This window comes from Phascolarctos cinereus, unplaced genomic scaffold (genome assembly GCF_003287225.1).
Source record: "Phascolarctos cinereus isolate Bilbo 61053 unplaced genomic scaffold, phaCin_HiC Scaffold_1;HRSCAF=81, whole genome shotgun sequence".
NCBI classification, from domain to species: domain Eukaryota; kingdom Metazoa; phylum Chordata; class Mammalia; order Diprotodontia; family Phascolarctidae; genus Phascolarctos; species Phascolarctos cinereus.
In genome coordinates this window covers 212,320,053-212,344,066 of record NW_027555514.1, presented here as the reverse complement: position 1 = coordinate 212,344,066, position 24,014 = coordinate 212,320,053, and the positions used below count along the sequence as shown (strand labels likewise).

General features: G+C 40.4%; 1 protein-coding gene across 2 annotated transcripts in view; it reads left to right on the top strand.

Annotated features, from left to right (window-relative positions):
• Window positions 1–1,872: 1,872 nt before the first annotated feature.
• FAM186A (family with sequence similarity 186 member A) overlaps window positions 1,873–24,014 on the top strand; it is a 79,492-nt gene continuing 57,350 nt past the window's right edge. For both annotated transcript variants that reach the window (XM_020966038.2, XM_020966039.2), the window contains exon 1: window positions 1,873–6,854. In XM_020966038.2, coding sequence (XP_020821697.2) covers window positions 1,879–6,854 — 4,976 coding nt within the window. In that variant the 5' untranslated portion in view covers window positions 1,873–1,878. The remainder of the gene's footprint in view (window positions 6,855–24,014) is intronic.

The following is a 24,014-nucleotide window of genomic DNA, read 5'->3' as shown; positions in this document are numbered from 1 at the left end:
CCTGCCAATTTGTCCTTTTAAAGTGGTTATTGGTTTATAGATGTCCCTTTCTGCTGCTGTAGGACCTGAGAGAACAACTTGATGACATAATGCTGCAAGTGAATCGGATCATAAATCGCTACCAAGGAGGTATTGAATTGAATACATTCAGAAAAAAGAGGGACTTCTCCTTCATAGAAAAAGACTTTAAAAAAAATCGAGTCAACATATTGGAAGAAATATACCAGCATATACAGTCTGCTGATGTTAAGGAAAGGATTCTAGCTGAACTTCTATCCTGGTTGGAAGACTGGCGTAAGTTTACAGCGGGTGTTTTAGAAACGAGCCACAGTTCTAACAAAGAATAGAGACTAGGACAGGTTAAATGAACTAGTATTATTCAGGGTCAGAAGAAGTTAAGGGTTAGCTTTATAATATATTGAAAACTACTTTCTAGGTAATGATGACTATTTTCCATGTTAATGAGGGCAAAACTAACAGTAGGAAATAAGTTAAAACTATAAGGAGAGGCATTTAGGTTAGTTGTAAGGCAGAATTTTCTTCTAATGAGAGCATGATTACTAGATTAAAACTATAATTAAAATTTTTTTAATGGCCAGTATGTAGTCCTTCCTGGAATCTAAGAAATGCCCCAAATTGATTTGACTTAACATTCCCAATATCCTTTCCAAATCTGATTCTTAGTTTGAGACAGGATTACTCATCTTTCTTTAATCTAAATATCCTCTTTCCCCTGCTCCATCTTTTTGCATGTGGAGAAGCCTCATGGTAGAAGTAAATTCAAAATGCCCCTGTCCCATTTCAGATTACTATGTAATGTTGCCAGCCAAAAAGATAAACCCTTTCTCCTTGAAGGTCTTTGACACTTTTATTTTGACTCTTCTCAAGATTCTGTTTTGTCTGAGGCAACCATCAGTGAAGAAGATGAAACAGATTATTACCGCTGGATATCAGACATGGAAGCTTTGCCACAAGCCCTCAGTGCTACTGAGCTCAACATGAATTCACTGATTGCATTTAGCATTTATTTCTTAAAAGACAAGAAAAGATACAAGAAAAGATTAGGTAAGTGCTTCAAGCAGTTGACACTGTTTAGTATAATTTGCTTTTTGTCTCCAATTTATGCTTTATATGATGGTGCCCAAATTAGTTTTAAACTCTGAAGTTAGAATTTCCAATGAATCTCAAGTTGAAGAGAACCAGTATGACTCTTTGCCTTCCACTCCATGAACAGATGATCTGGAGAAGAGAACTGGGGTCCTGAGTGCTGGGGAAACTCCCAGAGACACTTGTCATCATAGTGAGGGGGAGGGTAACCCTATATCTTGGTGATTGGAACCCAGCTAGGTTCTTGCCTCAGCCTCCATAGAAACAATATCTCTAATGGGTTATGTGAAAAGAGTTGTTCTTCATTTAATATCTCTTCTGTCTGTAGAGCTGATGGTCCTTTATTCCAGGTATTATTTCCTAACAACAGCTCAAACACAGTCAGACTTTATATTATGCCCTTGGTGTCCCTTTCTTCCAAAGCTCACAGGGCTCAAGTCGTCATCCCAAGGCCAAGCATATGTCCCCAGTTTATATTTCAAAGAAGGCAGAGTTTGTGAGGGCCATTGAACCATACCCTTACTACTCTAGGCCATTAGGGTTTATGGAGATCCTACTCCTTTTATATTTTGCTCTTTTTTTTTTTCATGTAACAGATGAAAGTATTTCAACTGGCTCTCATGCTAGATTTGTCCGTTGCTTAGGCTTAAACCCTAAATGGGTCGTATTAGCAAGGATTAGAGTTCAGTGCTGGAGGGATGGAAGGGCAAGGTGAGAAATGAGATCCATTTCCTATTGTTTCTCTGATGTTTCTCAGCATCCAAAGGTACCATGTGGAAAACCTGGAGAGAAAAGGTTCTACGGAAACCTTCAGCAGGAAGTCCTTTGAAACCAGAACAAATGATCAAGGAAGAAGCCCTGACAAACAACAAGGTTTCTGAAATCCTTGGCATGCTGCAGGAGCTCATCAGCTCTAATATGTTCAACAAAGGTGAAGTTAATGCTATTAAATACATAAGCTCAACGGCAGCAAACCTTCACAAGGCTTTGGGGTTCCAGAATCAAGAGATTAAAAATCTGATTTTCCAATGTACCACAATGGGATCAGAAATAAAAGAGTATTACGGGCTGGAGAAACAGACCTTCCAGCGGACAATACAAATCCTCACTGATAAAAATGAGGCACTTGAGAAGGAATTGCAAAATCAAGAAGAAAAATGCATGGAACTTCTTCAGGCCAAAGCAAATTTACTACACCAGCTGAGTTTGGCGAATGCAGGGGCAAACTTACCTTCTGAGGAAACTATTAGAAAAAGGAGGAATATGCTACTAAAAATACAGGAAAAAATCAAGCAAGAATTTGAAGAGACAGTCTCATCTGAGGAAACTTCACAAGTAGACCTGCCCTCAGTTCCAGAATACCAGGAAGTAGCCAGGAGTGAGCCTTCAAGCAGAAGATTGGCCAGAGGTACTGGTATCAAATGGGAATCAAGCAAAGACAAGGGTGGTTTATCTTTAGATAGTAAATCTTCCTCCTTGCAAATGCCCCCTACCAGCAAAATCAAGGGTGATTCATCTTTAGTTAGTAAATCTTCCTCGTTGACAATGCCCTCTACCAGCAAAGTCAAGGGTGATTTATCTTTAGATAGTAAATCTTCCTCGTCGATAATGCCCCCTACCAGTCCTGCGAAAACCCCCATAAAATCTTCAAAAGATGCCTCTGAAGATCGTTCCAGAACTCCTTCCCCTGAGATTTTCTCTCCGAGAAAGGCCCCGGTGGATCGTACTAAGCTACCGAAACCCAAAGGGAAAATGAAAGGAAGTCCGGAGGAAGTAAGTGAATCCAAGTCCCAGGAAAGCAAAGGGGAAAATGGTTTTTTGACAGACATTTCTAAGATGAGCAGATGTCAGGAGCTGAGCTCTGAGCCACCAGAGAGAAAGAGACGCAAGGAAATCCAATCTCCTCAGGAGGATGAAGTGGAAAGTGTAGCCAAACTTGGTGAGTCGCAAGCCCAGAGAAAGAAGCAAAAGGAAAGAGAAAGCCCGCTGACTGATGAAGAAGTACCCAAGACCACGGAATCACTCTCGTTTGAAGAGATTAGTGTCAAGGAAGCTAAATCTGATGGAGCTGCTAAGCAAAAGGCAACCAAAAAGGGAAAGGGAAAAAAGGAAAAGACTGTGCCAGAGGCTTACCAAAATGATGAACAGCAAATCCTGCAGGACTATGAGAAAGCCTTAATGTCTTTCCTGCAACAGAAGATTGACAACCTGGGGAAAGGTGGTTCCAAGAGTGAATTTAAGGAACAGGTACAGCCAAAGAACCCAGAGACTCAGAAGTCTTTAAAAATAGTAAGGGGAAAGATGGAGGAATATTTCCAAAAAATGGCCGAGATTCTGACTAATATCTTGAAGAAATACAAAGAAAAACAATCAGAGAAGCCTGGAGACCCTACTAAGCCTTCAAAGAAAGGATCCTTGCTTCTACCAACGCCTCAGGCACTTTTGAATTTAAGTGAGAAAATGGATCCAGTGCTGTCCAACTTACTCAAAGTGCTCTTGTCTGTAGCCGACAACGTGAAAGAGGAAGCAGGAGAAAGAGGGGGAAAGGCTCGGCGCGAACGCAAGGAGCAGGAAGACAAAGTGGGCACTGAATTGGTCCATGACCAAAGTTCTCCGAAGCATCAAGGCATGCAGTTCATTAAACAACTGCAGGAGGAGAGACGTCTCTGGAAGGAGACCCAAGAACAGATACAAAGAAAATTCCAGCAAGAGAATGCGTGGTTCCAGAGACAGGATGAAAAGAGGAGATGGGAGCTGAAGCAGAGGCAGTGGCAGGCAGAGGAGGAACTGTGGTTGGAAATGCAGCAGCAGTGGCGGCAGCAGGAGAAAGAGCACAAGCAAAAGCAGAAACAGTGGGAGATTGAAGCAGCTCAGCATCAAATGCTGGTTCCCCAGGAGCTGGAACGATGGAAGGAGCAAATAGCCCAAAAATATCAAGAACAGGTAGAACTTCAACTGCAGAAAATGCGGAGACAAGAGGAGGAGCTTCAGAAGCTGTACCCAGAGAATTTCAGAGAGTGGAGAAAAGTTAAGCAACAAATGGCGCAAGAGCAGCGGGCTCAGAGAGTGTCACAACATGGGGGGCCACAGACCCAGGAGCCCCTGACCCTACCCCCAGAGGGTGAGGAGACACTGGCTCTGCCTCTAGAGGGTGAGTCCCTTTCACAGATGATGATGCCAGGTGCCATGGATGAGGTGACTCCAGGACAAGACATATCAGGTTTAAGAGGAGCCGATCTTCCTAGGCAGGAGGGATACGATGAAACCTATCTATCTCCTTACCCACCCCCTGGCATCCCTACAAAACTCCCCGTAATGGAGCCTCAACCAGGGACTGCCCCTGGGGAAATGCCAGTGTACACAACTGCCCCTCAGGAAAGCCCAATATCATGGGCCCCTAGGTACTTTGGAGAGGACCCAGTATCCTGGGGCCTTCCTACACCTACCACATCAAGGTACCTTACTACCTCTGGGGAAGCGCCCACGTCAGGGGCTTCTTCAGTCCCTGGAGAAACTCTACTATTTCAGGAACCTGTTGCCCCTGAGGAAATTACAAGAACGTGCAGCTCTGCTGCTCTTGAGCAGCCCCCAACATTGAGACCACCTTTAACCACTGGGCAGCTTGGGCAACCCTTGCCATCCAGGCTCCCTGCCATCCCTGGTGAGACTGCAACATTGTTGGGCCCTGCTGCCCCCAGGGAAGCCCCAGTATCCTGGGCCACTCCTCACTTTGGGTCACTCCAAAATCTGGAGGCCCTTATTGCCCCTGAGCAACTCCAAATGTCATGGGTTCCTACAGCCACTGGGCAACTCCAAGCATCATGGGTCCCTGCAGATACTGCACAATCCCAAATGTCATGGGCTTCTGCAGTATCTGGGCAACCCCAAGTGTCATGGGCCTCTACAGTCCATGGGCAACCGCAGATGTCATGGGCCCCTGCAGTATCTGGACAACCCCAAACATCATGGGCCCCTGGGCAGCCCCAAGTATCATGGAGTACCGTGGAGCCTCAACAGGTCTCTCCAACCCCTGTGGCTCCTGGGCAGTTCCAAGCTTCATGGGATTCTAGACAGCCTCCTCCACCTGTGGACTTTGCTGCCCCTGGGGAGCCCCCCTCACCTGTGACCCTTGCTGCCCCTGGACCACCCCCTATACCTATGGCTCCTGCTGTCCCAGGACAGCCCCCCACACCTGTGGCCCTTGCTGCTCTTGGGGAATCCCCCATCATACCTGTGACTTTTGCTGCCCCTGGGGAGCCCCCTATACCTGAGGCCCTTGCTGCTCTTGGGGAGCCCTCCACATCTGTGACCTTTGCAGCCCCTGGGGAGGCCTCCACATCTGTGACCTTTACAGCCCCTGGGGAGCCCCTCACACCTGTGGCCCTTGCTGCTCTTGGGGAACCCTCCATCATACCTGTGACCTATGCTGTCCCAGGACAGTCCCCCACACCTGTGGTCTTTGCTGGCTCTGGACAGCCCCCTATGCCTGTGGCCCCTGCTGTCCCAGGACAGTCCCCCACACCTGTGGTCTTTCCTGGCCCTGGACTGCCCCCTATGCCTGTGGCTCCTGCTGTCCCAGGACAGCCCCCCACACCTGTGGTCTTTGCTGGCCCTGGACAGCCCCCTATACCTGTGGCTCCTGCTGTGCCAGGACAGCCCCCCACACCTGTGGTCTTTGCTGGCCCTGGACTGCCCCCTATACCTGTGGCTCCTGCTGTTCCAGGACAGCCCCCCACACCTGTGGTCTTTGCTGGCCCTGGACTGCCCCCTGTACCTGTGGCTCCTGCTGTCCCAGGACAGCCCCCCACACCTGTGGTCTTTGCTGGCCCTGGACTGCCCCCTATACCTGTGGCCCCTGCTGCTCCAGGACAGCCCCCCACACCTGTGGTCTTTGCTGCTCCTGGACAGCCTACCACCTCTGTGGCCCCTGGTATCCCAGAACAGCCCCCGACATTGTGGCACCCTGCTGCCCCTGAAGAAACCTATGTGCCACAGTTCACTCCTTCCCTTGGACAGATGGTCCCACCTGGACGACAGCTGCTCAAGCCATTGGTCCCTGACAGCCATAGGCAGTCCCTAACAGCACTGCAACTTTCTGCTCTTGAGAAACTCAGCCTGGAATTGGCCCCTTCTACATCTCTGAAGCCATTTCTGGGTCCTCCTTCTGCTCCAAAGTTTGAGATGCCACTGTTTCTTCCCACTTCTGGAAAGCCCCCAACAGAATGGTCCCCAGGAATCTTGAAGAGAACTCAGCCTCATACCCCTCAGGAGGAGAGTGGTTACAAGGCCCTATCACCTCAACCACCTTTTGTTGCTGAACATTCTTTTCCTGCTGTTAAATTTTCAAAATCACCACCTCCACCCTCTGCTGAGTTTCTCCAAATATCACAGCTCGTCTCTTCTGCTCATATATCCCCGAAAGTCTGTCTCCCTCCCATAGATAACAAGCTCCTGAGGTCGTCCTCTTTTACAGTCACTGAGAAATCCAGGACAACAGTGTCCCCTCCCTGTCCTAGAGATTTCTTTGCATCTGCTCCTCCACCTGAGGAAAGTCGATACTTTATTGATATTGAGGGTCAAAGGAAGAACCTGAGGATCCTTAGCCGGGCAGTGGAAGGCCTTCAATTCCCCTTGATACTGTATGATGCAGTTAAGGAACTCATAAATAAGATGCATTATTTGAACCTAAACAGGCTGGGGTGCCTCTTCCGCAAGTACATTGCCTATAGGCTGATCCAGAGTGCCAGGTAGAGAATGTGTATGTCTAGCTTCACTGATGATGGGAGGGAATCCCTCTGTAGAAGGGCAGAGAAGGGTTGAAGGTGGGGGATTAAGAGTTGGTTTGAAGAGCACAAGGAAATATTGTTTTAAGAACTGTATTAAGAAATTCCAGGAGTTGAAACCAATTGTCCTCCCACTCCAGATTTTTGTCTCTTACCAAAAAAAAAAAAGGAATAGTCTCAACTTCAAAAAGTTAGAGATAGATCTCAAACATCTCTAACTTCTCTTCATTGATAGAATATGTGACCTGTATGTTTCTAACAGGGTAAGGGTGTGTGTGTGTGTGTGTGTGTGTGTGTGTGTGTGTGTGTGTGTGTGTGAGTGAGAGAGAGTGTGTGTGGTGGGGTGGGGGGTGGAGTTGAGAAGGGTTACTGCTGCTTCTAATAAGATGCGAACCAACTGAAATGAGGTGAGAGGACAATATCTTGTTGAAAGGCAGAGAAGATAGTGTGCTGAATTGGCATCAGGAAGCCCGGGCTTCAAAAACTTCCTCCATACCCCCCCAATATATTCACTAGATATGTGATCATATCTAGTTGTTAACATCTCTAAGTCTCAGTTTCCCTCTGTAAAATGATAGGGTTGAACTAAGGTCCAACTCCAGCTCTGATCCTATGATTCTTTTTTAAAAATTCAAAAATCGTTGAGAACCTATCTTATGCCTGCTATGAATCTGTTATTGTTTGACTGATGAAACTACATACTTCAGCAAAAAATGCAGCTTATATGAGAAACTGGTTTTCTAGCCTGTTGGAAGCGTAAATATGACACCAGGGGAAGGAAGTTTTAAGGAAGAATTGGTGGTAATGTTAATTTCAGTAGCAAAGATATTGGAGTACTTTGGCATTTCCTCCTCCAGCCCATTTTACAGATGAGGAAACTGAGGTAAGCAGGGTTAAATGACTTGCCCAGGGTCGTACAGCTAGTAAGCATCTGAGTCCAGATTTGAACTCCAGAAAATGAGTCTTCCTGACTGCAGACCCAGCACTCTTATCAATTTTGACACTTAGCTGCCCCCAAATTTTGATGGATAACTCTAACCTTAATTAATATAGTCACAACGTATAGTTACCAATGAACTGTAATTTTAGAATTATAGCTTCACAGAGTTAACCCTAGAACCTGAGGTTGTTAGTAATCTCTGGAGACCAAGCTTTAGATTCCAAGTGTCTAAATCAGAGGAGTACCCCAGCAGGGTTATGGGTATTTCATCCAGGGTGACCCACTATGGAAAAGATGTTCTCCATACTCTCCTCCTTGAAGATCCTAGCAGGGATCCACTTTTTGGACATTCAGTTTTCCAGGGGGTTTTCTTTTACGAGTCAGACCAGTTTCTTTTGGACGACTTGTGCGTGGTTGGATGTTATTATGATTATGGAAACTGACATGAGCAGTATGAAAGTTACATCTCTAAAATACTGGCACTTAGCAGGTCATTCATGTTCACTCTTAAAAACAAAAACAAAAACAAAGCACACTTTTAAGCAGCCCTAGACTTCTTGCCTTACTCTGACATGAGTCCACACAGCTTTTTTTTTTTTTAGGCAACTGGGGCTGAGTGACTTGCCCAGGGTCACACAGCTAGTAAGTGTCAAGTGTTTGGTCTGAGGCCAGATTTGAACTCAGGTCCTCCTGACTTCAGGGCTGGTGCTCTATCCACTGCGCCACTTAGCTGCCCCCACACAGCTTTTTTGAGGTCTTTACTGACTGCAAGTCCATAGTATAAAGTTTGTCTGTAAGCCTAGAAACCTAGAGTAAACAACTACAAGTACTTAATCCTTTTTGGAGAGTCCTACACCTCTTCAGGACTTTTAGGTTTTTTGTTTTTTAATGTCAGCCTCCTTGTCTTAGTGAGGTATGATTATCAAATCCCAGGTGTCAAATCCCAGTGGTGAGGGAGTGCCCCACATGTTCCAGAAGGGCTATAGGGACTAGGTTTGGTTTCCTTTTTTGTTTTCTTTATTGTCTTTGGATTGGGGAAAGCCTTTGTAAGCAGCAAGACGAATAATAGTATATGAGAACTTTGTAAGGTAGTAACAGTTTGTTAAAATCATATAACCCTTAATTGGGAAATGAATGCAATCCCCAGGCCCACTAGCTATTATATCCTTGTGGAATTATCTGTTTCCAAGGTGTTTGTGAACCATGCTCCATGGAATTTGCCAAAAAGCATCCCATTTGATTTTTTGGGATCAGCAAGTGTTTAAACTGGGAAGATAGCGTAAGGGAGGGTGTTCACTAACCTCAGTTGATGTAGTTACAGTATGTAGTCACATTTAAAAATTTTAATGTTTTAAAAAGGTGTGCCATCTTGTTATCTCTTTATGGTATTTTCAACCTTATTGGATAAGCAAAAATTAGATTAAAGCCTTTTCAGGGCTTTAAATTGCTAGGTCCTAGGGATAGCTGATCAGAATTTGAGGGACTGCAGGATCAGGAATGCCTTGTGGAAGAGTATTTTACTCTCTCTCCCTTCTTTTAATTGGCCATGCCGTGGCATCCAGTAGTAATTTTCCCAGAGGGAAACACCCTCTTTCTTTTTTTGAACTGAAGAGTTCTTCAGTTCAAAGGGTCACAATTGAGGGAGCAGCGATATGTACTCAGATGGACACAGTTGCAGAAAGACTAGTCAGTTCAGGAAAAGAGCAGCCTCGAGAAATGGGACTCCTAGAAGTAAAAAAAAGCTACAGAAAGAAGAAAATCTTTGGTATCCAGATGAGCAACCCAACCAGAAAAGACACTTCACCTACATGGAACTACCCAAAGACTCCATAAAGAAAGAAAAGACATCCAAGCTCTACAGTACTATGAGTTTTGAGTTGCCTTTGTCTCACATGCATTTTACATGTGTGGCTCACTACCATTGTACTCTCAATTTAGGCCCATTCTTGTCATGGTTGCTGTATATTTGTGGAAAAGCACACCATGAGTTTATGTTTTATAGTTACATTCTGACCATGCTATGTGACCCTAGGCAAGTCACTTAAGCCTGTTTGCCTTAGTTTCCTCATCTGTAAAATGAACTGGAGATGAAATGGCAAAACTACTCCAGTCTGTTTGCCAAGAAAACCCCAAATGGGGTCATGAAGAGTGGACATGACTGAAAAACAGCTGAACATACACACATTCTTACTATGACATCTTAAATATCTTTGCTGAGAGCTACTTGTGTCTACTGGTTGATAGTTAATGGGTACTTAATGTTTTTAATAGGCTGATTGTTAATGGTGGGGACTTGTGAGCTATAGTTTTAGGAGGGTAGCCTCACAGGGTCACCCCTGGAACCTGAAGTAGCATTCACCTTCTGTAGTGAATTCACTAGAATGTGCCAGAGAGAGTGCTATATTTAAAAATAAATTTTTTGTTGTCTTTTGTCTTTACATCCTAGTCATTTGAAGTCCTACTCTTGTGACTTTAGATAAGTTGCTTAACCTCTGAGCTTCAGTTTCCTCATCTGTAAAATGGGGTAGTACTTGTGCCATCTACTTCACAGGGCTGTTGTGAGCAAAACACTACAGAAACTTGAAAGTGTCATAGAAATATGAATTATTATGATTATTACTAAGCAGCTGGTGGCACAGTGGATTAAATGCTGGGCCTAAAGTCAGGAAGACCTGAGTTTAAATAGGACCTCAGATACTTCCTAAGCTCTGGGCAAGTCATTTAACCTCTGTTTGCTTCAGTTTCCTCAATTGTAAAATGGGAATGATAGCGCCTACCTCCTAGGATCAAATGAATTAATATGTGTAAAAAGCACTTAGCACAGTGCTTGGCACATAATAGGTGCTATGTAAATACTTATTTCCTTCCTCTCCCCTTATTACTACCCTTAACGTATAAAGTGCTTGTGAAAGGTGATATGATATGTGAAAGGTGGTAGAAAGAACACTAGAGGAGGAATGAGAAGACCTGAGTTCAGATATATAGCTCTGTCACTCCTTAGCCTTATAATCTTGAGTAAGTCACTAAAGCTTTCAGATTCAGTTTTCTTGTCTGTAAAAGGGAAATAATAATTTTGCTACTTACTTCACAAACTTTTGTATACGATGAAATACATGTAAAAATACCACCAGCAGTCATTCCTTTTATTTAATTTGCTTCAGCAAATATTATGTATCTACTGTGTGCAGAAGATTCTACAAGGGGAATCCCTAGGGAAGATCTGAAGTTTAGATAAGACAGGCTCCCTGTCCTCATAGGGCATAAATGAGAATTGCTATTATGGTACTTTTTTTTTTCTTTTTTTGTGAGGCAGTTGGTGTTAAGTGACTTGCCCAAAGTCACATAGCTAGTAAGTTTCGTGTATCTGAGACTGTATTTGAACTCACGTCCTCCTCACTCCAAGGCCAGAGCTCCATCCACTATGCCACCTAGCTGCCTCCATGGTACTTCTTAAGTGATATTTTTGCCTAATTTCTATTTTGTCCTAGAGACAAAGCCCATGGGCTTTCTTGTTCTCCCTTGGGCAAGCTTTCTGTTTTTCTAAAATGGGTCATTTTCCTTAGGATTCTCTTATTTACTTTGTCAGTTATTCATATAAAGCTTTATTCAGTTGCTTGATCTTGTTTATGTTTGGTACTCATTGTTCCTGGGCTCCTACTAAAGTCACAAGGCTTCTTAGACAGTATGTGTAAACTTACTAGCTGTGTTACTCTCGGTAAGTCATAGGATATTTAGAGAGCTGGAGGGGGCCCTCAGAGGCAATACAGTCCAACCGTTTATTTTACAAGTGAGAAAACTGAGGCCAAGGACGGTTAAGTGACTTGCCTACTTCTACTAGTAGTAAACATTGGAGAAAGGATTTGAACTCAGGTCCTCTAACTAAAGAATCAGAGCTCTTACTCTTTACTTCTCTGAGCCAGTTTCCTCATTTGTAAAATAGTAACAACACCAGTAATAAAAATAGTTAGTATTTGTATAAGGTTTTATGGTTTGCAAAGTGCTTTACACGTATTATCTCATTTTATCCTCGCATCAACCCTAGGAGATAGGTGCTATTATTATCCCTATTTTACCAATGAAGAAACTGAGACAGACAGAGGTCAAGTGACTTGCCCAGGCTCACACAAAGTGTCTCAGGCTGGATTTGAACTTGGGTTTTCTTGACTCCAAACCCAGCACTCTATCCACGACTTGTATTACTGAGGGTTATTGCTGAACTCTGTAAGTTTCTGACCTGGGTTTCAGTTTGAGCAACAGTAGAACGTTGCTGGACTCAGTCCATACCAACTATCTCGAAAGCTGTGTTGGTTCAGTGACAGAATTGTGGACTCATCTTTGGTCTGGAATTTATGCCCCAATTATTCCTCTGAAGGCTGGGCTAGATGCTGGAAAAGAGACCCCACCCTGTACTTGGAGTTTCTGAGCCACACTGCTCCTGCTTGCTTCTGAACTTCCTAATTTCTTTGTGCCCTACCCAGGACCTCCCAACCTGGAAACCATGGGAATGGAATGCCACTTCAAGTGCAAGTATCCCTAGTCTGTCCTATATCTGTGACCTGGAACTGGGTAGTGGGTGACCAAGCTGTCATTTAGTATCTGTCTCTGTCATGGTGTCCTGTAGGGGTCTGGGACCACATCTTGTCTTGGTGAATAGCCTCTCCCTTGGTGCTAGAGTGTTCCATTCATAGCATACTCCTGGCCTGACCTCATACTCAGTGTCCACATGCTGACCTGGGCTGGACAAAGGACCCACTGTGACTTTTTCTGCATTTCCCTATCAGGATTCAGGACATTTTCTAGGTCTTTTTGGAAGAGTTATACCGCTTCCTGCGACTCTGGCATGTTGGTTCCTTCTTCTGCTTCTTTAAGGGCAGCTAGGTGGTGCAATAGATAGAGTGCCAGGCCTGGAGTCAAGAAGACTCATATTCCTGAGTTCAAATATGGCCTTACACACTCATAAGTTGTATGATCCTGGGCAAGCCACTTTAACCCTGTTTGTCTCAGTTTCCTCATCTGTAAAATGAACTGGAGAAGGAAATGGCAAACACTCTAATATCTTTGCTAAGAAAATCCCAAATGGGGTCACAAAGTGTTGGACATTCCTGAAAAACAACTCAACAACCTGCTTCTTTCCCCTGACTCTCTTTGTAACTCTTTGGCTGCCACCTTCATCATTCAACTGAAATTGACTCTTAATTGCTAAATTTGATTACCTTATTTCCATTCTCATTGTTCTTGACCTTTCCTGCAAACTTCAATAATCACTTTCTTCTCCTTGATACTCTCTTCTCTCTAAGTTTTCACTGCTCTCTACTTGTTTTTCTCCTATCTCCTGTCTGACCATTCCTCAGTCTCCTTTGTTGAATCTTCATCCAGTATGACTGCAAACCATGGATGTCCCCCTGGCCCCTGTCCTGGCCCTCTTCTCCCACTATATTATTTCACTCTCTCAACCCCATGTCTAATCAGTGGTCAAGTCCTGTCAATTTTGCCTTTGAAATACCTCTCATGTAAGCCTCCTGTTTCCCTCTGACAATACCATCACCTGGGTGTAGACCCGTATCACCCCATGCCAGTACTATTGCAGTAGCTTTCTGATTGATCTCTCTGTTTCAAGTCTCTTTCTGACCCAATTGATCCTCCATTCAGCTGTCAAATTGGCTTTCCATCTTACTCCCCGCCCTCCACCCCACACACACAATTCAAGAAAACCCAGTGGCTCCCTATTTCCTCAAAATAAAAAATCTTTTGTTTGGCATTTAAAGCCCTTAATAACCTATCTCCCCTACCTTTCCAGGCTCCTTACATCTTACACCAACCCCACCCCCCAACCAATGTACCCCTCGAGCCAGTGAAATTGGTCTCTTTGCTGTTCCTTGAACAAGAAACTCCATATTCCAACTGTGAGTATTCTCACTGGCTGTCTCCTATGCCTGGAACTTTCTCCTTCATCTCCACTTGCTATCTTTCCTGGCTCTCCTCAAAGGAATTCCCTTATTTGGGAGGCCACGTGATTATGAATTAATAGAATTTATTTTGGTCATCTTGCCAGATTATATAGATTATATAGAGGACCTAGTTCTATTCAATATCTATCAAAATATAAAATCTCCCATGTATCTCTCCAGTATGCTTTGCTGTCCATGGACCCTGATCCTCTTACTGGCTGAATTTTACCTGAAAGGCTACACATATCTATACATGAATGAATCAATACTGAAACGAATGACCATGGGATCTCAGAAGAAAAAAAAACAAACCTATTTCTTTTTTTAAATAAATGGTGAAAGAGAAACCTAAACAAATTCTTAAGGAAATAAGGCCTGGCAAAGAAGATTTGCCTGTCCCTAGGATAGAATGAGGTGGTAGAAAGAAGAGGCAGAGAATGTGGATATAGAAGTCTGGGATATTGGGGTCTGTCTCTTCTTGCAGCTCACCACACTCAGCTCTAATAAGTCCTGATATCAGTCACATCAGTTACACACCCTCTGTAACATAGTTGAAGTTGCTTGGTCAGGAGTCTGTAGTTACCCCTAGCCTCTCTGACACCATTGTGCTATGCGTGCTCTTTCCATTGCATTGTGGCAGTGTGTAAAAGCTTCCCCTTTGTGGTGCTGTTCACTTCTTGCCTCTTTAAAAGATTTAAGCTTGGGGCAGCTAGGTGGTGCATTGGATAGAGCTCCAGCCTTGGAGTCAGGAGGACCTGAGTTCAAATTTGGCCTCAGATACTTGACACTTCATTAGCTGTATGACCCTGGTCAAGTCACTTGACCCCAATTGCCTCACCAAAAAGAAATAAGGAAAAAAAAAGATTTAAGCTCTCTCCCTTCAGCTTTAGGAGATAAAGGGCAAACTCCTTTTTAGACAATAGCTCTTGGTTTCTGTAATGAACTGCCAAATTACCGTTTACTTAAGCTAACTAGTGGATAGAAACATAATTAGACGTACACTTTTCAGTGCATGCAAATTTTATTAATCAAAGCATGTAGACAATACCTTCCTCTAAAAACAAAACACCAATCTGCTTCTTGGAGCTTCCAATAAGTATCTTTCATATAGGACTGTACAATGTTCCCTCCTGGCCCAGCTGGAGGCTGTGTACTCCCTCCAAGGTGGTCTTCTGTCAAGTCTCCTCCCCTCAGCACTGCCTCAAGTGAACATGGGCTGCTTGAGTCTCAAGTGCAGGGAATGAAGAAGCCAGGCATAGATGAATGCTAGGAAGAGGTTGATGGCTGGGCCTTCAGGTAAGTTTTTTATACTTTTAGCGATGGGTGTTCCTAAGTTGTTTACTACATAATTTGGTTGGTAGTTTATTATATGAATTACTTATGAAGTTGTTTATGGTACTTTTTTTTCATTGGTGGTCTATCTTATCAGTGAGTCCATATATGTCTGTCTGTTGTTTAAGAACGCATTTTATTGACTATATCATCATACCACATAAGTGCTTATTTTATTACTAGAAAACAACTTGTTAAAAAAAAACTGACTCAACTCAGCCACAAAATTGAGGCTTAAAATGTAGTCAGTTGTGCTAAGTTGACAAACATTCCTATTATCTTATTAAGGCACAAAAACTTATTCTGGTTAGTTCCCTTCAAAAGGGTTACTAAATGTCTTTTTCCTTTGTCTTTGATCTTGTTGGGTCATATGCATAGTAGCGGTATTCCTCAGACATAGGGAATGCATAATCACAGGGAATGCCTATCTGAATATAGTTCCTAATTACTTTCCAGAATAGTTAGACCAATTCACAGGTCCACCAACAGAGCATTAGTGAGCCTGTCCTCCGACAGATATTCTGAAAACCGTTAACTTCTCTTTTTCATCATCTTTGCCGTTTGGATAGGTGTTTGATAGAAATTCAGTGTTGTTTTAATTTGCATTTTGAAAGCGATGGAGTACTGTTTTCATATAAGAGTTGATAGTTGGCCTTTCTTCTTTTGTAAACTGCCTCCATATAATTCAATTATTTATTTATTAGGGAATGACTACAGTTATAGTGAATCCCTGAGAAATATACTGCCCAGATTCCCTTCTACTTCCAACTGCATTGATTTTATTTGTGCAAGACTTTTTGATTTTATGTAATCAAAACTTTTCATTTTTTCTCCTGTTATCCTTTCTATCTCTTGTTTGGTCAAGAACTCTTTCCCCATCTACCAATTGTGAATTTGATCCTCTAATTAGTTCATGATCTGAACAAATTTTGTTTCTAGATCATAGACCATTGGAGTTTCTTGTGGGATATGGTATCAAATCTTCATCTAAACCTAAATTCTGTGAGACTTCCTTATCATCAGTTTTTGTCATATCATGAGTCCTTACTCTAGCAGTTAGAAAGTTTCTCTATCACCATGCTACTATATATGATTGCTTCTGGGTCATAAGTATCTTAATCTATTCCACTGAAAAATTTTCCCATTTTTAACTTATACCAGGTAGTTTTGATGATTATTACTATGTAGTATATTTGAGATCTAGTACTGCTAGACTCCATTCCCTCCCATTTATTTTCATGATTTCCCTTGTTACCCCAGGTTAGCCTGAGGTTCAGTTCTGATACATTTGCATAAGATTCTCTTCACTGATGCAGAGAAAGATGATGATGTGCCATGGATTTGTGCAAGGCAGAATTGGTAAAAGCTTGGGAAAGGGGACAGTTTTTCTGTTTTCAAGAGAAAACACATGTGAACTGAGAAAAAGATATGTAGAGAAGCTGACATCTCGACGTGTGTCTGATTTCCAGCTTGATGCCTTAGAAACTTCAAGGAATTTCCCCTTGGGTGATAATTGAGGGCTCTCTGTTAATTGAGCTGGAAATTTGGGACATATCACATTTTTCATTTGAGTCTTATGCAAATATGCCTGGCTTGAACCCTGAGTTACAATTATTTCTAGTTCTATAAAATAACCCTTTGGTAATTCAGTTGGGATGGCACTGAATCCGGAAATTAATTTATATTCTATTGCCATTTTTATTATATTTGTATGATCCAACCACGAGAAATTGATATTTCTCCAGTTGCTTATGATTTTATTTCTATAAAGAACTTTTCATTATTGTAGTCATAAAATACATGCAAGTGTTGTGGTAGACAGACTCCTAGGTGGTTTATACATTCTGTAATTACTTTGAATAGAATTACTTTTTCTTGCTCTTCCTGCTAGGTTTCATTCTTTATATACAGAAAGGCTGATGTTTCTATAGGTTTATTTTATATCTTGCTGATTTTCTGGTTATTGTTCCCTTTAAAATTTTAGTTGAATCTCTAGTAGTCTTTAAATAAACCATGTCATTAGCAAAAAACCAGTATTTGGGGGGTTTTTTTGCCTATGATTATTCTCTTCTTTTTCTTGTGTTATTACTATAGTTAGCCTCTCTTGAAGTATTTCAAATAATAGTGGTGAAAATGGACATTCTTAATTTACCCCAATCTTATTGGAAAGGCCTCTCCATTACAGATAATGCTAGCTCTTTGTTTTAAATTGATACTACTTAACTTACTACTTATCTTACATTCAGTAAATTATTAAATGGTTTGAATAAATGAACAGTCTGCAAAATAAAAAAGGCAAACTATCAACTACTGTACAAAAATGCTCTGGATCACTGATAATAAAAAGAAATACAAATTAAAACAACTCCGAGGTTCCACCTCACACTCATCAGATTGGCAAACTATCAAAGGGTTAATTTACTGCTTACCTCAAGGAAAGGTCCATTTATTTCTATGCTTTCTATTATTTTTTAAAAAGATATAGATGGGTGTAGTCTTTTCTCAAAAACCTTTTCTGAATATGTTGATATAACCATGTAGTTTTTTATTATTTTTGTGATAATTATGCTTATGATTTTCATAATATTGAATCTAATCTAGTCATAGTGTGTAATCTTTTTAATGTGTTGCTATAGTTTCTTTGGCAATAATTTTGTTCGATTTTGTATTAATATTCTTTAGAGTTAGTGGTCTATATTTTTTTTTCTCTGATTTATCCTTCCCTGGTTTGTATATGAGAATTGCATTTGTCTCAGAAGGATTTTGATAGGATCTCACCTTCTTCTATTTCTGCAAAATAAAAAATTATGTGATATTGGAGCTAAATGTTTGATAGGATTCACTGTTCTTGGATTTTTTTTTTCCCTTTGGGACTTTCTTTATTGCTTGTTCAATTTCTTGTTCTGAAATTTGGTTATTTAAATTATCTATATATTTTTATGTTAATTTGGGCATGTTGAAGAAATATTAATTTATGTTTTCTAAGTTATCAATTTTGTTGGCTTGTAAATTGGCAAGTACTTTCTAATAATTTCTTCTTCATTTGATATGAATTCTCTCTTACATTTTTGATATTGATAGTATAGTTTTCTCTCTGTTTAAATCAGGTTAGCTAATAGTTCATCGATTTTATTAGTTTTTATTTAACCCAAAGCCTACTTTTATTTATTGATTTGGTAGATTTTTTATTTTCAGTTTTGTTGATTTCTTCTTTGATCTTTGAAACTAATATTCTGTTAACATTTAGTTGAGGTGTGATTTTTTGCTTTTCTAGTTGTATGTACAGTTCATTGATCTGTTCTTTGTGTCTTTTGTTGATGAAAGTGTTTAGAGGTATAAATTTTCTCTTCAGGACTCCTTTTGCTACATCACAAATTTTCTGTTATATTATCTCACTGTCATAATTTTATTATATGAAATGATCTGTTATTTTATGATTTATTATTTGAGCTACATACCCTTTTGAATTAAGTCAATCTCCATTTGAAACCTTTCTTCAAATAGCCTTTATTAATTACATTGCATTGTGGTCAATATAGGATGCATTTGATATTTCTGGTTTTCCAGATTTATTTATGAGGGTTTTATGATCTAGCACATAGTCAGTTTTTGTGAAGGAGCCATGTATAGTTATGGCACATGTATGTTATTGTATTATCCTCATTCAGTAGTCACCAGAAAACTATCATATCTAACTTCTGTAAAATTCTATTCAGGTCCATAACTTCTTTCTTCTTTATCTTTTTGTTAATTTGTCTAGGGAACTCATTAATTCACTAATCCATTACAATTTTTCTATCTATTCCTGCTTTCCATTTAAGTATTTACATGCTATGTCAATCAGACCATACTTAAATATTGTTATTATCCCATCATCTGTGCTTGTCTCTTTTAATCAAGTCTAGATTTATTACTGTTTTATTTATTGATCATGTTTGCCACCCGCTGCTTTTTAAACTTTGTATGAGGCATGACTCTCTGCATTTTAAATTCATCATCTCTCTGACAGGAGATGATGATGTGTTTCATCTTCAGGCTTCTGGACTCATGGTTTATCATAGGATTGATTGGAGTCCTATAGTTATTTAAAGTTGTTTTTCTTTATAATGTCATGGTATAAATTATTCTACTACTTTTGCTCATTTCACTTTGCATCAGTTTATAGTGTCTTCATAGTGTCCTCTGAAACTTCATCTTGTCATTTCCTATGGCATAATAATATTCTATTACATTCATAATTTGTTTAGCCATTCCCTAATAACAAGACATACATACCAATTTTTAACTTTTGGCTACTATGAAAGAACTTCTGGCACAGTGAACAGAATGTTAGACCTGAGTTCCAAATCCAACTTTAGCTATTTACTAGCTCTGTGACCCTGGGCAAATCATTTAATCTCTGTTTCAGTTTCCTCATCTATAAAATGGAAATAGTGATGGCGCCTTTATTCCACAGTTGTTATAAGGATAAAATGAGAAAATATTTGTAAAATGCTTTACAAATCAAAGAGTTATGTGAATACTAGCTATTGTGGTTATTACATATAGGTTCTTTCCTGCTTTCTTTTATCTCTCTGAAATATAGGTCTACACTTCCAGGGCTATATCCCAAAGAGATCATAAAAACAGGAAAAGGACCCACATGTACAAAAATATTTATAGCATCTCTTTCTGTGGTGGCAAAGAATTGGAAATTGAGAGGATGCCCATCAATTGGAAATGGCTGAACAAGTTGTGGTATATGAATATAATGGAGTACTATTGTGCTGTAAGAAATGATGAGCAGATAGACTTCAGAAAAACCTGGAAGAATTTGTATGGACTGATGCTGAGTGAAGTGAGCAGAACCAGGAGAACATTGTACACATGGCCACATTTTGTGATGACTAACTTTGATAGACTTAGCTCTTCTCAGCAATGCAAGGATCTACGAAATCTCTGAAAGTCTCATGATGGAAAATGATATCCACATCCAGAGAAAGAACTGTGGAGTTGAATGCAGGTTGAAGCATACTATTTGCTCCTTTTTTTCTTTTGTTTTGTTTCTTCTTTCTTGTAGTTCTTCCTATTGGTTCTAATTCTTCTTTACAACATGACTAATGTGAAAATATGTTTAATAGGAATGTACATATAGAGCCTATATCAGATTGCACACCATCTTGTGGAGGAGGGTGGGGGAGGGGAGAAAATTTAAAACTCAAAAGTTTATTGAAGTGAACATTGAAAACTAAAAATAAATTAATTTAAATTTTTTTTAAAAAAAAGATATAGCAGGTTTGCTACCAAGAAAAAAAAAGAAATATAGGTCTAGTTATGGTATAGCTGGGTCAGAGGGTATGTACAGTTTAGTAACTTTTGGGGCAAACTTTCAAATTGCTTTCCAGTCCAGAATTGCTTTCTAGATCAATTTACAGCTCCATCCTTTGTGTGCCTGTTTCTCCCATATTCCTTTCAACATTTCTCATTTCCCTCATTTGCATTCTTTGTCATACTGTTTATTTTTCCATCTGCTTTGTTATTTCAGTTGCTTTGTAGCATTTTAAAAATTGTATTGACACTTTCCTTTACCTTTGTGCATTTTTATTTTGGTTGATATTCATAATCTTGTGGAGATTTTTTTAAAGCTGTTATTCTTTTTCTGGCTATGTATATTCTTCTCTTTCTAGGTAAGTCACCCTTTCAGTGCTCAAAGCAACTTTCTTTTTATTATATGTGAAGCATTATTTTATTTTATGTATTTTTTCCAATTACATGTAAAAAACAATTTTAACATTTGTTTTAAAAAAATTTTAGTCCCAAATTTCTCCCCCCTCTCCCCCCTCCCTAAGACAGTAAGCAGTTTGCTCAATCATGCAAAACATTTCCGTATTAGTCATGTTGTAAAAGAAGAAACAGACCAAAAGAAAAAAAAACTCACAAAAAATAAGGTGAAAATAGTATGGTTTGATCTTCATTCAGATTCAGTAGTTCTTTCTCTGGATATGAATAACATTTTTCCAACACAAGTCCCTTGGAATTGTCTTGGGTCATTGCATTGCTGAGAAGAGCAAAGTCCTTCACAGTTGATCATTGCACAATGTTGCAGTTACAATATTCTCCTGATGCTGCTCACTTTACTTTGCATTCGTTCATGTAAGTCTTTCCAGGTTTTTCTGAAATCTGCCTGCTCATCGTTTCTTATAGCACAATAGTATTTCATTACATTCATATACCACAATTTGTCTTTATTAATTTTTGAGGGTTTATGAGATTTTGGATCCCTTTGAACTGCTCACTAAACCTTTCTTGCCTAGAAAACCTTGATACATAGTATTTGTATTGCTACAATCCTCAAAATAAATTGTCTTTGTAATTCTTCCTTAAACCACAGATTGTTCAACAGTGTTCTTTTAATTCCCATATTAACCTTCATGTTTTCATCATGTTATCACAGTTTACTTCTAGTTACATTGTGTTGTATTTCAATGGTATCTCATATTTCTGCGTCTCTCCATTTTCCCGACTTCTCTATGATCAACAATCTGATCATATTTTCGGGAGCCTTCCCTATGTGGTTGTGAAGTACATGCAGTGATCACTATCATCTCACCATAACTTCCAAAGTGATTTTCCTTAGGTCTTACTATATCACTCCCTCTATTCAATAAATATCCTCATTACCTCTAGGATCAAATATAAATTCCTCTGTTTGGCAGTTAAAATTCTTCATAACTTGTTCCTTCCTGCGTTTACTAAGTGTCTCATACATTACTCCCCTGCATACTCTTGATTTCCAGCCATATTGGCCTACTTCTCCCAGCCTGTCTTTGGCTTTTGCACTGGCTATTCTCTGTGTTTGGAATGCTCTCCCTCCTCACCTCTACTAGTACAGGAGTCCTTGGGAAAGTCACAGAACCTCTCAGGAGTCTAGGCAAACTGTCTTGTAGTCAGCATTGCAGAGAAGGTGCAAATGTACATTTGGAAGAGGGAAGGAGATGTTGTCATCTTTATGACAGGCTTTTGATCTAGAAGCACATTATGTGCCATTTAATCATATGTGTTGTATTTTTACAGGTGATGTTTTATACTTTGTTTGGATAAATCTCTTTTTTTCTCAGTTAACATGTGAGTGTTTCATGGGCTTCCTTCCCCTCCTCCAATCACTATTGTTAATGGAGGTAACTGTGGTATAATGAAAAATGATCTGCCTTGAGTTTAAGAGACTGGAGTTGCCATCCTGACTGTGTCATTAACTTGCTTTGTGACCTTCACCAAATCATTGCTCTTCTCTGGGCTACATTTTCTACATTTGCAAAATGTCTGGGTTGGACTAAGTGAATTCTAAGGCCCCTTATAGCTCTAACATTTTACTCTTCTTTGTATTACTTATTCTTCCTTGTTTTGTCTATTATTCATGATATATCTCAAAACTTTGCTAAAATGATTTATAACTGCTAGTCCCCATCCTCCCAGGTCATCTGTATCTTCAGTAATGCTTTTCACACTGTTGTTGTTTTTGGTTGGTTGGGGTTTTTTTTGCACACACAGACAACAGGTAGACCATCCAAGTAATACATTCATGCCTGTTTCTCTCTGTTCTTGACACTACCATCCTTCAAGTCACTCAAGTTCACAACCTCTTTGTCATCCTCAATGTCTCATTCTTATTTGTCCTATGTATATGATCAGTTTTCGAACCTCGTTGTTTCTACTTCAACAATATTTCTCATCTGCACTCCCTTCTCTTTAGCCATAGGCAGTATAATATAATAGAAAGAGCACTGGCTCCAGAGTCAGATCAAATCCTGCCTTTGGGGCTTACTGTGTGACCTTGAGTACAATGCCAAACCTCCGTGGGCCTTGGTTTCCTCATGTGTAAAATAAGAGAGTTGAACTAAATCAGAATTTCTCAGTCCATTTTGTGTCCTAGATCCCTTTGGTAGTCTGGTAAAGCATACAGACCCCCTTCTTAGAATAATGTTTTTAAATGTACAAAATAAAATACACAGAATTACAAAGGAAACCAATTGTATTGAAATACAGTTGTCAAAATATTAAAAAACAAGGTCATAGACCCAGGTGAAGAACTCTTGTAGTAGATTTATATCTATGCTCCTATGATCCAGGTTTATATTTATGTTCCTATGATCCACATGAAAGGAAGTATCCCCTCTCTCCACCTCCACCAACCCCACCTTCCAAACCCTCAGATTAATATAATCAGAAAGAGTAAAGTTGGTGCTGAGGAATTTTCCTATAAGTCCACAACAATGTAGTAGTAGCACATTATGAATTGTGTGTGTGTGTGTGTGTGTGTGTGTGTTGTGTGTGTAAAATGCTGTGTATTTCCTATGAATCTTTTTTATGTAGTCAAGAAAGGAATAGTATGATTGGCTAACCAAACAAGCTAGCCATGCTTTGGGAGGTTAAAGGAATTTTAGAGGTCTTGGTTTGGGAGTTAGTTTTCAGCTGAATATCTACAAGCTTGAAGCCAGAAGTGGAGAAAGAACGAGGCTCCTGAGGGGGAATTGTTCTTGAGGAGGAGAAGGATTCTTTTTGCCTCCTTCCCCATCCTCATCAGCTGAGTTATGAGAGTTACTGGACCAATAAGAGACGTCCATCCATGAGCAGAGAGACTCACTGACAACAGACATAGATGTAGAGAGTCACCCAAGGGAGAAAGCACCTTCGGGGAGTGTGATCCTTCATGGTGGTGATGAGAATGGGCAATGGCTTTAAGAAAGAAGCAAATTCTGGGACCCTAGCTGAGTGGCACACCTAGCAAAGACAAACCCCATATTTTAAAGATGGGGGCCAGGAGAGTGGATACAAATCTTAATCTTTCTTCTGCAGCAGTAGCCCGGCAGAATTTTTTCGCTTTATGAAAACCTCTCCCCAAAACAAGGCTATACCTATCTATGTGCA